Source organism: Carcharhinus amblyrhynchos, chromosome 33 (assembly GCF_965287045.1).
Source record: "Carcharhinus amblyrhynchos chromosome 33, sCarAmb.v2.hapA, whole genome shotgun sequence".
Lineage (NCBI taxonomy): Eukaryota > Metazoa > Chordata > Chondrichthyes > Carcharhiniformes > Carcharhinidae > Carcharhinus > Carcharhinus amblyrhynchos.
In genome coordinates, this window is record NC_137356.1 from 715,389 (window position 1) to 733,292 (window position 17,904).

Consider the following 17,904-nt stretch of genomic DNA (forward strand, 5'->3'; position numbering starts at 1 on the left):
CAGCGAAATCCACAAATAATGCAAAATATCAGCAACTTCTTAGAAAACTTCCCCTCAAGCTATGTTCCTCTCTCATGTCCTGAAAAGGCTGTGTTCCTGGTCCACAGCTGCATGGGTCATATAAGCAGAGAACCCCTTCAATGCAGAAGGAGGCCATTCGGCACATCAAGTCTGCACTGACAACAGTCCCACCCAGGCCCTATCCCCCTAACACTAACAGGCAATTTAGCACGGCCATTCCACCTAACCCGCACATCTTTGGACTGCGGGAGGAAACAGGAGCACCCGGAGGAAACCCATGTGGACACAGGGAGAACATGCAAACTCCACACAGACTCTGACCCAAAGCCAGAATAGAACCCAGGTCCCTGATGCTGTGAGGCAGCAGTGCTAACCTCTGTGCTGCTTGGCTCCTTCTGGAATCTCAGCTATACAAGTAACTATTCAAGTTGTGTGACAGTGAGAGTTGGCAGTCTGTTGAACAACATTCCCTCTAATGTTATGGGGTGCACACAGGCCATTCATTTAAAGTGTTGGCACCTTTAAGTTTTTTTTGTAGCCATGTACACTGTAACTTAAAAAGGGCCAAGTTGTGTTTGACCAGCAGAGGAGTTTTTCCTAACAGGGAATGCTCTGTTGGACTGTGGTGGGCTTCAATCCTGAGAGATTCTGTCCTTGCCTGATGTATTCACACATACATTTTCCAGTAAGGTGTCGCTGGTCATTAGGAGAAAGAACTTAGAGCAGTTTCCCTCTCTTATCCAATATACCAAACCCAAAACTGGTGGTCAGTTAACTGGTAGAGTGAGGTAGGAAAGTTATGGGATCTTGCAGGCTTCTGTGGCTCAGCTACTCACTACAAGTACACCAATCACAATATTTATTTACAATCAAATGTCTACAACACAGCAGGTCCAGTAGGAGCAAGTGTTGTCAAAGCCTTGTTCTTGTTGGACCTGATGGAAAGATGTCCATGTGTAGCAAGCTGTACTCAATGCAAACACGGATTGATCTCTCTTACCAGCAATGGAACCCAGTAATAATTCAGAGTCGGTGCCTTGTCCTCAAACATCCTTATCCGATTGGTGAAGAAGAAGAATCCAAGGATGCCTGGGGAAGAAAAGGAAGAAAGTCTCACTTAACTCCAACCTGAATGGGACAAGTGACCAGTGTTCCATCATGCCTTTTTCCCAGGGTGGAAGGATCAATTACTAAAAGGAACAGGTTTAAGGTGCAGGGGGCAAGGTTTGAAGGAGATATACATAGAACATAGAAAAACTAAAGCACAAACAGGCCCTTCAACCCACATGTTGCACCGATCATATCCCTACCTGCTAGGCTTATCTGTACTCCTCAATCCTATTAAGTCCCATGTACTCATCCAGGAGTCTCTTAAAAGACCCTATCGAATTTGCCTCTACCACCACTGACGGCAGCCGATTCCATTCACCCACCACCCTCTGAGTGAAAAACTTACCCCTGACATTTCCTCTGTACCCACTCCCCAGCAGCTTAAACCTGTGTCCTCTCGTAGCGACCATTCCAGCCCTGGGAAAAAACCTCTGAGAATCCACCCGATCAATACCTCTCAACATCTTATACACCTCTATCAGGTCACCTCTCATCCTTCGTCTCGCCAAGGAGAAAGGACCGAGCTCCCTCAACCTATCCTCATAAGGCATGCCTCCCAATTCAGGCAACATCCTTGTAAATCTCCTCTGCACCCTCTCAATAGCTTCCATATCCTTCCTGTAATGAGGCGACCAGAACGTGGCATAGTACTCCAAGTGGGGTCTGACTAGGGTCTTACAAAGCTGCAGCATTATCTCCTGACTCCTAAACTCAATCCCTCGATTGATGAAGGCCAGTACATCATACGCCTTCTTAACCACATCCTCTACCTGCAGAGCCGATTTAAGAGTCCTATGGACCCGGACCCCAAGGTCCTTCTGATCCTCTACACTGCTAAGAGTCTTATCCTTGATATTATATTCCTTCATCCCATTTGACCTGCCAAAATGGACCACTACACATTTATCTGCGTTGAAGTCCATCTGCCACTTCTCCGCCCAGTCTTGCATCCTATCTATGTCACGCTGCAACTTCTGACATCCCTCCACACTATCCACACCACCACCAACCTTCATGTCGTCAACAAACTTACCAACCCATCCCTCCACTTCCTCATCCAGGTCATTTGTGAAAATTACAAACAGCAAGGGTCCCAGAACAGATCCCTGTATGAGGCAAGTTTTTTTTTACATGAAGGGTGGTGTGTGCCTGAAACTCGCCGCAAGAGGTGGTAGTGGAAGCAGATACGACAGTGACTTTTAAGGGGCGTCCTGACAAATACATGAGTAGGATGGGAATAGAGGGATATGGTCCCCAGAAGGGTAGGGGGTTTTAGTTCAGTTGGACAGCATGATTGATGCAGGCTTGAGGACCAAGGGCCTGTTCCTGTGCTGTAATTTTCCTTGCTCATGCTGTTCCTCCAATTATGGATTCTGCAGCAATTATCTGTTATCAATGTTTACTGCCAGACTCTCCTGAAGCAACAGAATCTCACTGCAGTTTCATTTCTCCTCACGGCTAATGCACTGGCGCAGTGAGTAATTAGGAAAACAAACAGAATGTTATCATTTACTGTGAAGGGAAATTGATTACAAAAATAGGGAGATTATGTTTCAGTTATACGGGGCACTGGGAGGCCACATCTGGAGGAGTGTGTACAGTATTGGTCTCTTTAAAGAAAGATGTAAATGTGTTAGGGGCAGCTCAGAGAAGTTTACTAGATTAATGTGTGGAATTGGCAGGTTATGAGGAAAGGTTGGAGAGGTTAAATTTGTATCTACTGGAGCCTAGAAGAGTGAGGGACAACTTGATTGAAGCTTTTAATATCCTACAATCAAAATCTCCAAGATGCAGGAGGCCATTCTGCCCACTGAGCCTGTATCAACGACAATCCCACCCAGGCCCAATCCCTATAACCACATGCATTTACCCTGATAATTCCCCTGACACTGAGGGGCAACTTAGCCCAGCCAATCCACCTAACTTGCACATTTTGAGAGAAGTATTGATAGGGTGGGTGTGGACAGGATGTTTCTTCTTGCGGAAGATTCTAGAACTGGGGATCACTATTTAAAAAGGGGACACTCATTTAAGAGAAGAATTTTTTCCCTTAGGGTCACAAATCTGAGGAACTCTCTCTTCCTCAAAATGAAGTGGGGGCAGAATATTTTTAAGGCAGTGTGGATTCTTGATTTACGAAGGAGTCAAGGATTATCGGGGGCGGTGGTCAGCAGGAATGTAGGGTTGAGGTTACAATCAGATCTTACTGAATGGGGGACAGGTTCTAGGGGCTGAGTGGCCTACTCCTAATTTGTATTTTATATAGGAGTGTCAGCAGCTTATTCCACACTAGATCTTGAACCAGCTCTCACTACGCACTACATATGCTCACGATACTTTCCTTCCTCAGCCCAGGGGTGCAGAGTGCAATTGCAGAACGAAACAATGCCTCAGTTAGACCAATAAATTCAGCACAGACTAGGCTCAAAGCAAGAGATTTGCTGGATTTGTATGGGCCAATATCACACTTGCCTTGCTCTCACCAAACAGTCAGTTTCCATAATTGTCCAGGCTCAACAGCCCCTGACAGCGAGAGGACAAGGAGGCATTTTGTTCTGTGTAACAAACGGACAAGGCAGCCTGCTTACTCCATTCACTTCATTCAGGTTGAGAGTCAAGCATCAAACTACAATGGGCTACTACAGCTCTACAGAAAGGGTTGCCATATGTGGCACGGTGACACAGTGGTTAACACCGCTGCTTCACAGTACCAGGGACCGGGGTTCAATTCTGGCCTTGGGTCACTGTGTGGAGTTTGCACGTTCTTCCCATGTCTGTGTGGGTTTCCTCCGGGTGCTCTGGTCTCCTTCTACAGTCCAAAAATCTGCAGGTTAGGTGGATTTGCCACGCTAAATTGACCCTAGTATCAGGGGGACTAGGAGGGTAAATATGGGGTTACTGGATTAAGGTCTGGGTGGGATTGTGGTCGGTGCAGATTCAGTGGGCTGAATGGCCTCCTGTACTGTAGCGATTCTATGTAACAACTACTGCATCATCAATCAAAGCGACACAGCCTATAAAGATTGGACAGAAGCTACACACCATTCACCACAGAGCAACATATGTGTGTCTGGCCAAGTATCACAAAAAAAAACATGCCCTTGACAACTTGTGGGCCTCACTCCAGCACAATCCGAAGAGTTCATCTCACTGCCCAAAGCGCACCCGAGTAACCCAGGCACCGAGCGCACAATGGGAACGAGTGCACAACTGAGTTCATGAATTTCAGAATGGTTGGTATTTTAAGTAAATTTATTTGACTGTCACATTAACATTAACACTGCAATTAAGTTGTTGTGAAAATTTAAAAATTTCTGTCATTTATTCAGTATTGTTCTCCTCTCATCTGAAGGCACTAAAACTTGCTGGGAGGTGGGTGGAGAGAGAGGGGCTTTGCAGGAACGCTGGGTAAGGGCAGGCGAGGGGCTGTTGAACAGGGAGCCAAGAGACAGGAAGCCAGATCCCTGATGGAAGAGCCATTTCCAAAATCACCACCACTATCCCAACTAACACCAGCACATACAGTACAGACTACCATTTGGTAGAAGATTCATTTAAAAACACAGGTGAGACCACACCTGGAGTATTGTGTGCAGTTTTGGTGTCCTTATCGGAGGAAGGATGTTCTTGTTCTACAGGGAGTGCAGAGAAGGTTTACCAGGCTGATTCCTGGGATGGCAGGTCTGTCATATGAGGAGAGGCTAAATCGGTTAGGATTATATTCACTGGAGTTTAGAAGAGCGAGACAGGATCTCATAGAAACTTATAAAATTCTAACAGGGTTAGGGTAGATTCAGAAAGAATGTTCCTGATAGTGGGGAAGTCCAGAACTAGGGGTCATAGTTTGAGGATAGAATCATAGAATCCCTACAGTACGTAAGGCAGCCATTTGGTTCATCGAGCCTGTACCAACAACATTCACATTCTGGCCCTTCCGTGTGACACCACATATTTACCCTCACTAGTCCTCCTGACACTAAGCGGCAATTTTAGCATGGCCAATCAACCTAACCTGCACATCTCTGGGGTGTGGGAGGAAACTGGAGCCCTTGGATGAAACCCACGCAGACATGGGGAGAATATGCAAACTCCACACAGACAGCAACCTGAGGCCAGAATTGACCCAGGTCTTTGGCACTGTACCACCCAAGGATAAGGGATAAACCTTTTAGAACGGAGGTGAGGAGAAGTTTCTTCGCACAAAGGATGGTGAATGTGTGGAATTCACTGTCACAGAAAGTAGTTGAGGCCAAAATATTATCTGATTTCAAGAAGAAATTAGATATAGCTCTTGGGGATAAAGGGATCAAGGGATAAGAGGAGGAAGGGGGGGGGCGGGTATCAGGACATTGAATTTGATGATCAGCCATGATCAAGATGAATGGCGGAGCAGGCTCTGAGGGCTGAATGGCCTACTCCTGCTTCTAGTTTTGATGTTTCTAAAACCATCTCCAATGTACAGAGAGCAGATTGCGGAACAAAACAGATACTGACCCACTCCTCCAACAATGAGCAGTTTGCTCAGGAACAGAAGGAAATCCGTGACCTTATCCAGAACAAACACCCTGTCAGAGAATACAGTGACTCAGTAACCAATCACAGCCAAGCCTCCCCGAGCACGCTCCCTCCCCCTCCCCGAGCACGCTCCCTCCCCATCTCCCGCTCCGAGCGCGCGCTCCCTCCCCCTCCCCCGCTCCGAGCGCGCGCTCCCTCCCCCTCTCCCGCTCCGAGCGCGCGCTCCCTCCCCCTCCCCCGCTCCGAGCGCGCGCTCCCTCCCCCTCCCCCTCCCCGAGCGCGCGCTCCCTCCCCCCCCCCGCTCCGAGCGCGCGCTCCCTCCCCCTCTCCCGCTCCGAGCGCGCGCTCCCTCCCCCTCTCCGAGCGCGCGCTCCCTCCCCCCTCTCCGAGCGCGCGCTCCCTCCCCCCTCTCCGAGCGCGCGCTCCCTCCCCCTCTCCCGCTCCGAGCGCGCGCTCCCTCCCCCTCCCCCGCTCCGAGCGCGCGCTCCCTCCCCCTCCCCCGCTCCGAGCGCGCGCTCCCTCCCCCTCCCCCGCTCCGAGCGCGCGCTCCCTCCCCCTCCCCCGCTCCGAGCGCGCGCTCCCTCCCCCTCCCCCGCTCCGAGCGCGCGCTCCCTCCCCCTCCCCCGCTCCGAGCGCGCGCTCCCTCCCCCTCCCCCGCTCCGAGCGCGCGCTCCCTCCCCCTCTCCCGCTCCGAGCGCGCGCTCCCTCCCCCTCTCCCGCTCCGAGCGCGCGCTCCCTCCCCCTCTCCCGCTCCGAGCGCGCGCTCCCTCCCCCTCCCCGAGCGCGTGCTCCCTCCCCCTCTCCCGCTCCGAGCGCGTGCTCCCTCCCCTTCCCGAGCGCGTGCTCCCTCCCCCTTCCCCATTCCGAGCACGCGCTCCCTCCCTCTCCCCCACTCTGCATGCACGCTCCCTCCCGCTCCCCCACTCCGGGCATGTGCCCCCTCCCCCTTCCTCACTCCGAGCACGCGCTCCCTCTCCCTCCCCATCCGAATCTCAGTAATTCATACTCACCGAACAATATTCCTCATTAGTAAGAAAAACGCGTTCTTTGCTGAGGTGCAGAAGTTTTTCCCATAAATTGCAACCTGAAGAAACAGAACAGTTAGAATGTTGGTAAACACTAGTCATTTAAAGCCCCTCCTCACCATGTAAACTCTTGTGGTTTTCCAGCTTTTGATTTGATTTACTTTTGTCACATGTGTTAATATACAGTGAAAAGTATTCTTCTTTGTGCACTGTACGAAGCATACCATTCATAGAGAAAGAAAGAGTGCAGAATATGTTACAGTCATAGGTTTGCTAGGGATAGAAAAAGATTAACACAAGGCAAGTCCATTCAAAGTCTGATAGCAGCAGGGAAGAAGCTGTTCTTGAGTCGGTTGTACATAATCTCAGACTTTTGTATCTTTGTCCCGACAGAAGAAGGCAGAACAGAGAATGTCCAGGGTGCATGGGGTCCTTAATTACGCTGGCTACTTTTTCAAGACAGCAGGAAGTGTAGACAGAGTCAATGGGTGGAAGGCTGGTTTGTGAGATAGACTGGGCTACATTCATGACCTTTTGTAGTTTCTTACAGCCTTGGGCAGCGCAGGAGGCATACCAAGCTGCGAGTTAACCAGAAAAAATTCTATGGCACATCTGTAAAAGTTGGTGAAAGAACATAAGAACATAAGAAATAGGAGCAGGAGTAGGCCATCTAGCCCTTCGAGCCTGCCCCGCCTTTCAATAAGATCATGGCTGATCTGATAGTGGATCAGTTCCACTTTCCCGCTTTCTCCCCATAACCCTTAATTCCCTTGTCTATCAGAAACCTATCTACCTGTGTCTTAAATATATTTAGCGAGGTAGCCTCCACCACATCAACGGGCAGAGAATTCCAGAGATTCACCACCCTTTGAGTGAAGAAGTTCCTCCTCAACTCCGTTCTAAACTGTCCCCCCCTTATCTTGAGGCTGTGCCCTCTAGTCCTGCTGTCCTTTCTCAGCGGGAAGAATCTCTCTACCTCTACCCTATCTATCCCCTTCATTATCTTATACGTCTCTACAAGATCCCCCCTCATCCTTCTAAACTCCAACGAGTACAAACCCAGTCTATTCAGCCTCTCTTCATAGTCCAACCCCCTCATCTCCGGTATCAGCCTAGTGAACCTCCTCTGCACTCCCTCCAAGGCCAAAATATCCTTGCGCAAAGCAAGAAAGCCATAGCTGACATGCCAAATTTCTTTAGTCTCCTGAGAAAGTAAAGGTGTTGGTGAGCTTTCTTAGCTCACCTGGGGACCAGGACAGTTTGTTCGTGATTTCAACACTTAGAAACTTGAAGCACTCAACCATTTCTACTTTGCCCTCATTGAAGTAGACTGGGGCATGCTCACTTTGTGACTGGCTCACACAGGTACATTTTGAGCAGAGTTAAAAAGTGTTTTCAACGTGGAGGTAATTAAATTCAATCCTGCCGTCACTCTCCCTGCAAACTTATGACGGCTCATGACAAAGAGCATGGAGACCAGCAGCTATAAGCCTGACCAACTTTCCTGAGGCCAGAGGCATTAAGATCAACCATAATAAGAAAGACTGGCATTTTAATCATGTCTTTCACAACCACGAGAAGTCCCGAAGCATTTTATGACTCAGAAAATACTTCTGAAGTGTAGTCACCATTGCAGGAATCACAGCAGCCAGTTTACACACACAAAGCTACCACACACAGCGATGCAAAAATGACCAGCTGATATTTTTTGAGATTGTTTTGAGAGGGAGGGAGGAATAGAGGCAAGGAAAGGAGAGAGAGAATAATTCAGGGAGAGAGAAAATTTCAGAGGGAATGTCACTGCTACTATTTCACACAGCACGATTTCAGAAGGGCTTCGAGATAAATGACCAGATGGTATCACAGAATCCCAACAGTGCAGAAGAGGCTATTCAGCCCATCACTCCAAAAATGTGTGGGTTAGGTTGATTGGCCATGCTAAATTGCCCCTGAGCATCAAGGGGTTAGTAGGGTAAACAAATAGGGTTATGGGGATAGGGCCTGGGTGGGATCATTGTTGGTGCAGACTTGATGGGCCGAATGACCTCCTTTTGCACTGTATGATAGTATCATAGAATCCTAACAGTGCAGAAGAGGCCGCTTGGCCCATCGAGTCTGCACCAACTCTTTAATCCAGGCTCTCCACCCCACCCTATCCCTTTAACCCCACACATTTATCATGACTAATCCATCTAACCTACATATCCTGGGACACTAAGGGGCAATTTACCATGGCCATTCCATCTAACATGCACATTTTTAGAGTGTGGGAGAAAACCAGAGTACCCAGAAGAAACCCCGCACAGGGAGAACGTGCAGACTCCGCAAGGACAGTGACCCAAGGCCAGAATCAAACCTGGGTACCTGGTGCTGAGAGGCAGCAGTGCTAACCCAATATCTATCACTGAGCCATAGGAAGCTGCAAATAAATAATTCCCACATGTAGGATCAGAGTGTTGAAAGAAAGAACGCTCACCATTATATAAGCATTCCTGTTCAAAAACTTCAGGAATTTCTCCAAACACCAGAAGCAACATTTCAGGCAGGATAATATAAATTGTGCTGCTTTATTCTTTGCACCTGTAAACCGAAGATGGAAACTTTCATAAAATGCTCAGGACACAAATACAGCCAATGCACGCCATCCATCGAACAGTATATCACAGTACAGGCCCTTTTGGCCCTTAATGTTGTACCGAGCTTTGTCCGAAACCAAGATCAAACTATCCACTCCCTATCATTCTGGTGTACTCCACGTGCCTATCTAATAACCACTTGAAAGTTCCCAAAGTTCCGACTCCACTATCACAGCAGGCAGTGCATTCCACACCCCAACTACTCTGAGTGAAGAATCTACCTCGGACATCCCTCCTATATCTCCCACCATGAACCTTATAGTTATGCCCCCTAGTAACAACTATATCCACCTGAGGAAATAGTCTTCGCACGTCCACTCTATCCATCCCTCTCATCATCTTATAAACCTCTATTAAGTTGTCTCTCATCCTCCTCCACTCCAAAGAGAACAGCCCCAGCTCCCTCAACCTTTCCTCATAAGACCTACCCTCCAAATCAGGCAGCATCCTGGTAAATCTCCTCTGCGCTCTCTCCAATGGTTCCACATCCTTTTCATAGTGAGGTGACCAGAACTGAACACAATATTTCAAATGTGGTCTCATCAAGGTCCTGTATAGTTGCAGCATAACCCACGGCTCTTAAACTCAAACCCCCATTAATAAACGCTAACACACTCTAGGCCTTCTTCACAGCTCTATCCACTTGAATGGCAACCTTCAGAGATCTGTGGATATGAACCCCAAGATCTCTCTCTGTTCCTCCACACTCCTCAGAACCCTGCCGTTGACCCTGTAATCCGCATTCAAATTTGTCCTAACAAAATGAATCACCTCGCACTTAAAGTCCACCTGCCACTTTTCTGCCCAGCTCTGCATCCTATCAATGTCCCTTTGCAGCCTACAACATCCCTCCATCTCACCCACTACTCCTCCCATCTTGGTGTCATCAACAAATTTACTAATCCATCCTTCAGCCCCCTCCTCCAAGTCATTGATAAAAATCACAAATAGCAGAGGACCCAGCACTGATCCCTGTGGTACACTGCTGGTAACTGGCCTCCAGTCTGAAAATGTTTCATTCACCACCACCCTCTGTCTTCTATGAGACAACCAGTTACTTATCAAATCGGCCAAATTTCCTTCTATCCCACACTTCCTTACCTTCTTCATGAGCCAACCATGGGGAACCTTATCAATGCCTTACTAAAATCCATGTATATGAATCAACTGCTCTACCTTCATCTACACACTTAGTTACCCCCTCAAAGAATTCAATCAAATTTGAGAGGCAGGACTTACCCCTCACGAATCCGTGTTGACTATCCCAGATTAAGCTGCATCTTTCCAAATGATCATAAATCCTATCCCTCAGGACCTTTTCCATTAACATACTGACCACCTAAAAGACTAACCGGCCTTTAATTACCAGGGTCATTCCTATTACCTTTCTTGAACAGAGGAACAACATTTGCCACTCTCCAGTTCTCTGGCTCAATCCCCATGGACAGTGAGGACCCAAAGATCAAAGCCAAAGGCTCTGCAATCTCATCTCTTACCTCCCAAAGAATCCTAGGATGTATCCCATTTGGCCCAGGGGACTTAGAGACCCTCAGGTTTTTCAGGATTGCTAATACATCTTCCCTCAGAATATCTACCTCCTCCAGCCTATCAGCCTGTATCTCACACACACACATCCTCAAAAACATGGCCCTTCTCCTTGGTGAGCACTGACAAAGCTTCACATGAACAGACACGCTGAGAAACTCAAGGGTGTAAAGCTAAAGGAAGGTTAGAGTTTAGAGGTTGCGATGGCTCTTACCTTTCACTTTCTGATCTATATATTCCAAAACAACTCTGATAACTTGGACAACGGCCAAGAGGAAAGACCCAAACGCTAAGGAGCCAGTGTGGTATCTGCAAAAACAGAAAAGCAGGTTGGAAAAGGAATTGGCAAGACAATATCAATAGCACAACAAGCAGGATAGGGGCCTCACTGACCCAGGAAACTGGTAACATTCACAAAATAGGAAATGCTGGAGAAACTCAGCAGATCTGACAGTGTATGCAGAGAGAGAATAAAGGCAATGTTTCGAGTCAGAGCTCTGACGAAGGGTCATCCAGACTCAAAACATTGGCTTTATTCTCTCTCCATATACGCTGTCAGACCTGCTGAGATTTTCCAGCACTTCCTATTTATGCTTCAGAGTGCAGCATCCGCTGTATTTTGCCTTTATATTAACGTGCACCTTGATGTCAAGGCAAGTTTTTTTTTACGCAGAAGGTGGTGGGTGCCGGAACTCACTGCGGGGGGTTTGTGGGTGGGTGGGTGGGGGTGGGGGTGGGGGTGGGGGGGAGAAGAAGAAGAATAGTGGAAGCAGATATGATAGTGGCTTTTAAGGGGCATCTTGACAAATACACGGATAGGATGGGAATAGAGGGATACGGTCTCCAGAGGGTTAAGGGTTTTAGTTCAGACGGGCAGCATGGTCGGTGCAGGCTTGGCAGGTCGGGGAGTGGTGGGGGGAGCAGTCTGCAGCAGGGAATCCTCCAATCTGCCCTCCACCCAAATAAGATGGGAGGCCGGGGGGAGAGACAGAGGAATAGAGAAACTATGGCTGTTTTCCAACTGGGGAATAATTCCAACCATCTTTCCAGTGAGGGGTTGGAATCCCGATCATCATTTTGTGAATTCTGATTCCATCTCTTCTGAGACTCAGAGATGGGAACACAAATGGAACAAAAGACAAGATACCTTACCCACTGATAAAACAGAAAATGCCCCAAATACTCAGCAAGTCAAATAGTATCTGTGGAAATTTAATAGATCATATTTCAGTCTGTTGTGTGGAAAATGTCTTTTATTTCTCGATTTCTCCCTCATGGGGTGTCTGCTATTCCTTCCCCCCCACCGTTAAAAAGCTACTTGCGTTTCCCCCAGGAGGTTGAAACTTGCTCCTTCCTGCACTTTCCCACACAGCCACTGGGTGTCACCCAGGCCAAACCAAACCAAACTGGGTGCAGCTCAGGGGCACATTCAGGACTGAGTCAAAATGCTACATTCACCATCCACATTCCTGTAGAACTGACCCACAATCAGAACACCTCTCACTAGGTGCTCCTCAAACCTCACTCACTGTGCTGTCTGGAGACAATATACATCTCTTTAACCTGTGATCAGTGCTCCTTCCACTGACATTGTCGGCCACTTTAGGACTTGAACAGCAGGTTAGGTGTAAAGATTCGCATTCTAATCAGTAATCTGTAAACTGTCTGTGCTTCATATGCCCTGTCTGAGGCCAGAACTCTCCATTCACCTGACGAAGGGACAAACCCCGAAAGCTTGTGAGTTTACTATCAAATAAATCGGTTGGACTTAAACCTAGTGTTGTCAGACTTTTTACTGTGTCCTCCTCATCCTCCCCATCACCATACCCTCCTCTGACCCCAACAAACCTCTCTATAGTTTCAGTTCCCATTCCCTAAAAGGTCAGCTAAAGCTGCCACACCCTGGAGTTCCCTTCATAAACACCTCTCCTTCCTTACAAGGCAGCTCTTCATCCAACTTGCCTCAGCACATTGGAAGGTTTACATTAATACAAGCAGATGTTGCTGTAGAATGCTCAAACAGTGGATTCCTGGGCTGTAGGGATATAATTTCAAGCTTTTCTGGTTATTAAACTATTCAAACTGAACTAGGAAAAAGTACATGGAGTTAAAGTAATAGCCGGGTAAAGCCCCAACACCCTAACACCCCAGGTAAAGCCCCAACTCCTCCTCTCTCCCCAGTAAAGCCCCAACACCCCACCCCTCCCCCCCTCGCTTCCCACCCCAGGTAAAGCCCCAACACCCCACCCCACCCTGGGTAAAGCCCCAACTCCTCCTCCCTCCCCGGTAAAGCCCCAAAACCGCCCCCCCCACCCCGGGTAAAGCTCCAACACACCACCCCCCACCCTGGGTAAAGCTCCACACACCACCCCCCACCCCGGGTAAAGCTCCAACACACCACCCCCCACCCCGGGTAAAGCTCCAACACACCACCCCCCACCCCGGGTAAAGCTCCAACACACCACCCCCCACCCCGGGTAAAGCTCCAACACACCACCCCCCACCCCGGGTAAAGCTCCAACACACCACCCCCCACCCCGGGTAAAGCTCCAACACACCACCCCCCACCCCGGGTAAAGCTCCAACACACCACCCCCCACCCCGGGTAAAGCTCCAACACACCACCCCCCACCCCGGGTAAAGCTCCAACACACCACCCCCCACCCCGGGTAAAGCTCCAACACACCACCCCCCACCCCGGGTAAAGCTCCAACACACCACCCCCCACCCCAGGTAAAGCTCCAACACACCACCCCCCACCTCAGGTAAAGCTCCACACACCACCCCCCACCCCGGGTAAAGCCCCAACTCCTTCCCCCACTCCGGTAAAGCTCCAACACCCCCCTCCCCAGGTAAAGCCACAATCTCTGGATAAAGTTATTAACATCCCGGTAAAGCCACAATGTAGCCACAACCACTAGTTTTTGACCAGAATTATACTTCCAGGAAGCCATTATTATCGCACTAATTAAGCTTTGTGCCATACCACTAACGTACCTTCATACATCAGCACTGCCAGAGCAATGCACTCTCTCATTCCAGCCATGTAAATTTCACTGGGGACAGGGAGTTCTGCAGCTGAGGCCAATGGAACAAGAACTGGAAAGTGTGGTAGGTGTTAAAGGAAGCAGTGTGCCAGCAAATTACTGGTGCAGCAACCGGTGTCATGGACAGCAACACTAAACAACCAATTACTCTTAAAGAGACAGTTTACAAAGTGATCCAGCGTACAGCTTTCTTCAATTGCAAAATCCTTTCCTCAAGGTGCTGACTCCCCCTCCCCCAACTCCCCTGGGGTACCGTTCCCCTCTCCTGAAGGTGCTCATTTACTATCTAATGTCAGGCCTAGAGGCTCAGTAGGACATTAGCTGACACAGGTCTCTGCTACATCAACACTGCACTGCAGTGGTGAAAGGTTCAGCAACAATTTCCACTTGTGTTTGTCACCTGAAGCTGTTCTCAAATTCACACTTGCCCTTCTACAGGCATCAGCTGAGAATAACACCCCTTAATTAAAGGCACACTGTGAGAGATTGAAGACATTAGTGTTATAAACATGTCACTTCCACAGCTAGTATGATGTGTTTATGGAGGATCTTTCTGAACACTGGCCAGCTGTCCTGTTTATCCTCATGGCCATCACACCCCCAATCAGAAGGCACAAGTCCAATCCAAAATCCAAAGCTTGTTCTTGGGTATTCAGGGATACGGAGCAAAGGCAGGAAGTTGGAGTATAGAACAGCTCATCATTTGCCTGAGTAACACGGTGGTTAGCACTGCTGCCTCACAACACCAGGGTCCAATTCCCGACTTGGGTCACTGTCTGTGTGGAGTCTGCACGTTCTCCCTGTGTCTGCGTGGTTTTCCTCCCTCAGTCCAAAAGACGCGCAGGTTAGGCGCATTGACCATGCTAAATTCTCCCTTAGTGTACCCAAACAGGCGCTGGAGTGTGGTGACTACGGGATTTTCACAGTAACTTCATTGCAGCGTTAATCTAAGCCTTACTTGTGATGAATAAACTTTAAAAAACAGCAAAGCAGATGCCAGGGTTTGAATGGCCTTCTTCTGCTGAAATTCTTACCTGAGGGCTCGTCCCATTGAAGAAAAGACAGGGAAAGCTGGTACATCAGCTGGTTTCTTAAAGGCCCAATAGTAGGAGGCAAAAGCTCCCGCAAGTGTGACCTGTCCCAGGGCGATGACAAAGTTGACCAGCCAGAAGAAGAGGAAGACGTTGTAGAATTGAAAAAAGATGAGGTATCGATGATAGTAAGACTCGCCCCCATAGAACGCAAACAGACACTGCGCTTCTGGGCACTGCTGTGTGATGTTGGAAACATTGAAGGTCTACAAGGGCGGGGAGACAACAGTCAATATCTTGGCTTGCAGAAACGATAGCTGCATAAACCGTAACCAAATATCCAGGCCTTGTGGGACAGTAACGCAGCTGTCCAACAACCAACCCTCCCTCTCACCCCACTCCTCCCCCTGCAATCCCTGCCGCCTCCTCACCCACCCCTCTTTCCCTCTCCCTCAGCCTCCCACATCCACCCATCCCTCACATTCACCCACTCCTCCCCCACTCCCCCCTCCCCCCCCACCCACTCCCCCCCCACCCCCCCCACCCCCCACCCACTCCCCCCAACCCCACCCTCCCCCCCACCACACCCCCCACCCCACCCCCACACCCCCCCCCACCACACCCGCTCCCCCCCTCCCCTCCCCTCCCTCCCCCCCACCCCGCTCCCCCCCCCCCGCTCCCCCCCCTCCCCCCCACACCCGCTCCCCCCCCTCCCCCCTCACACCCCCCTCCCCCCCCACTCCCCACTCCCCCCCCTCCCCCCCCTACCCCCCCCTACCCCCCCACCCCCCCTACCCCCCCCACCCCCCCTACCCCCCCCTACCCCCCCCACCACCCCCCACCCCCCCCACCACCCCACCCCCCCCTCCCCCCCCCACACCCCACTCCCCCCCCACCCCCCCCTCCCCCCCCCTACACCCCACTCCCCCCCCACCCCCCCCTCCCCCCCCCTACACCCCACTCCCCCCCCACCCCCCCCTCCCCCCCCCTACACCCCACTCCCCCCCCACCCCCCCCTCCCCCCCCTACACCCCACTCCCCCCCCACCCCCCCCTCCCCCCCCCTACACCCCACTCCCCCCCCACCCCCCCCTCCCCCCCCCTACACCCCACTCCCCCCCCACCCCCCCCTCCCCCCCCCTACACCCCACTCCCCCCCCACCCCCCCCTCCCCCCCCCTACACCCCACTCCCCCCCCACCCCCCCCTCCCCCCCCCTACACCCCACTCCCCCCCCACCCCCCCCTCCCCCCCCCTACACCCCACTCCCCCCCCTACACCCCACTCCCCCCCCACCCCCCCCTACACCCCACTCCCCCCCCTACACCCCACTCCCCCCCCACCCCCCCCTCACCCCCTCACTCCCCCCACACCCACTCCCCCCCCGCCCCCCCCACACCCGCTCCCCCACCACACCCGCTCCCCCCCCTCCCCTCCCTCCCCCCCACCACACCCGCTCCCCCCCCTCCCCCCCCTCCCCCCCACACCCGCTCCCCACACCCGCTCCCCCCCCTCCCCCCCACACCCGCTCCCCACACCCGCTCCCCCCCCTCCCCCCCACACCCGCTCCCCACACCCGCTCCCCCCCACACCCGCTCCCCCCCCTCCCCCCCACACCCGCTCCCCCCCACACCCGCTCCCCCCCCTCCCCCCCACACCCGCTCCCCCCCCTCCCCCCCTCCCCTCCCCTCCCCCCCACACCCGCTCCCCCCCCTCCCCCCTCCCCTCCCCTCCCCACCACACCCACTCCCCCCCTCCCCTCCCTCCCCACCACACCCACTCCCCCCTCCCCTCCCTCCCCCCCCACCACACCCACTCCCCCCCCTCCCCCCCCTCCCCCACCACACCCACTCCCCCCCCTCCCCCCCCTCCCCACCACACCCACTCCCCCCCCTCCCCTCCCTCCCCACCACACCCACTCCCCCCCTCCCCTCCCTCCCCACCACACCCACTCCCTCCCCACCACACCCACTCCCCCCCACCACACCCACTCCCCCCCACCACACCCACTCCCCCCCACCACACCCACTCCCCCCCACCACACCCACTCCCCCCCACCACACCCACTCCCCCCCACCACACCCACTCCCCCCCACCACACCCACTCCCCCCCACCACACCCACTCCCCCCCACCACACCCACTCCCCCGATCTCCTGGCATTTACAACACAGAAACAGGACTCACGTTAGGATCACAGGTCTTCATGTGGTAATCACAGCTTGTCTTGTTGGCAAACACTTTATAAACCGCTTCACCAGAAGTCGACAAGAAGCTTCAGAAAAACAGTCAAGGAAATTGCAGAATTTCTTTAGATGTGAAGTTTGAAAATTAAAAAGCAGGAACTTGCTCCAAGGATTTAATACAGAATCTCATCACGGTTCCCACCATCAACTTCATGTGGGTAATTAGGATAAGCAATAAGCACTGGCCAGCTAGTGACTCCCACATCCCATGAACAAATATAAAAAATATACATTGAGTGAGTCTGAGCTGTTAGGGTAATGAATACATCAACTACAGTCTGAAAGAAAGCAATAAGTGAAGGAACAGTTTCTTCATATGCAATTGTTTCAGAGATATATTGGTCAAAATAACAGGCAACTCCTTCAATGTGTGCAAGGCAACAAGGAATAAGCGGGGAATTACCCTGCAAGGAGCCAGCATCACTGCAATGGACCATATGGCCTCCTTCTGTGTTGGAAATAATTCTGTGGCATCACAAGTACCTTAACACAAGCTTTGGGTCTCTGACAGCACTTGCTCGCCACCCCCCACCCACCCCACCGACAGCGTGGCGCTCCCTCAGCACCCGCCTGCCGCCCCCCCCCCCACACCGACAGCACGGCGCTCCCTCAGCACCCGTCTCCCCCACCCCGACAGCACAGCACGGTGCTCACCCCGCACCCCTTGACAGCGCAGCACTCCCCCCCCCCCCCAACCCCCGGAACAGCACAGCACTCCCTCAGTGTTCACA

General features: G+C 51.7%; 1 protein-coding gene across 3 annotated transcripts in view; it reads right to left on the reverse strand.

Moving 5' to 3' along the window:
- The window catches only part of LOC145361103 (choline transporter-like protein 2), a 106,097-nt gene that overhangs the window by 7,512 nt on the left and 80,681 nt on the right, over positions 1-17,904 (reverse strand). For all 3 annotated transcript variants that reach the window (XM_080216693.1, XM_080216692.1, XM_080216694.1), the window contains exons 14-20: positions 17,115-17,202; positions 14,934-15,196; positions 11,067-11,161; positions 9,148-9,251; positions 6,657-6,730; positions 5,626-5,696; positions 1,022-1,110 (exon numbers count right to left, since the gene is read on the reverse strand). In XM_080216693.1, coding sequence (XP_080072819.1) covers positions 1,022-1,110; positions 5,626-5,696; positions 6,657-6,730; positions 9,148-9,251; positions 11,067-11,161; positions 14,934-15,196; positions 17,115-17,202 — 784 coding nt within the window. The remainder of the gene's footprint in view (positions 1-1,021; positions 1,111-5,625; positions 5,697-6,656; positions 6,731-9,147; positions 9,252-11,066; positions 11,162-14,933; positions 15,197-17,114; positions 17,203-17,904) is intronic.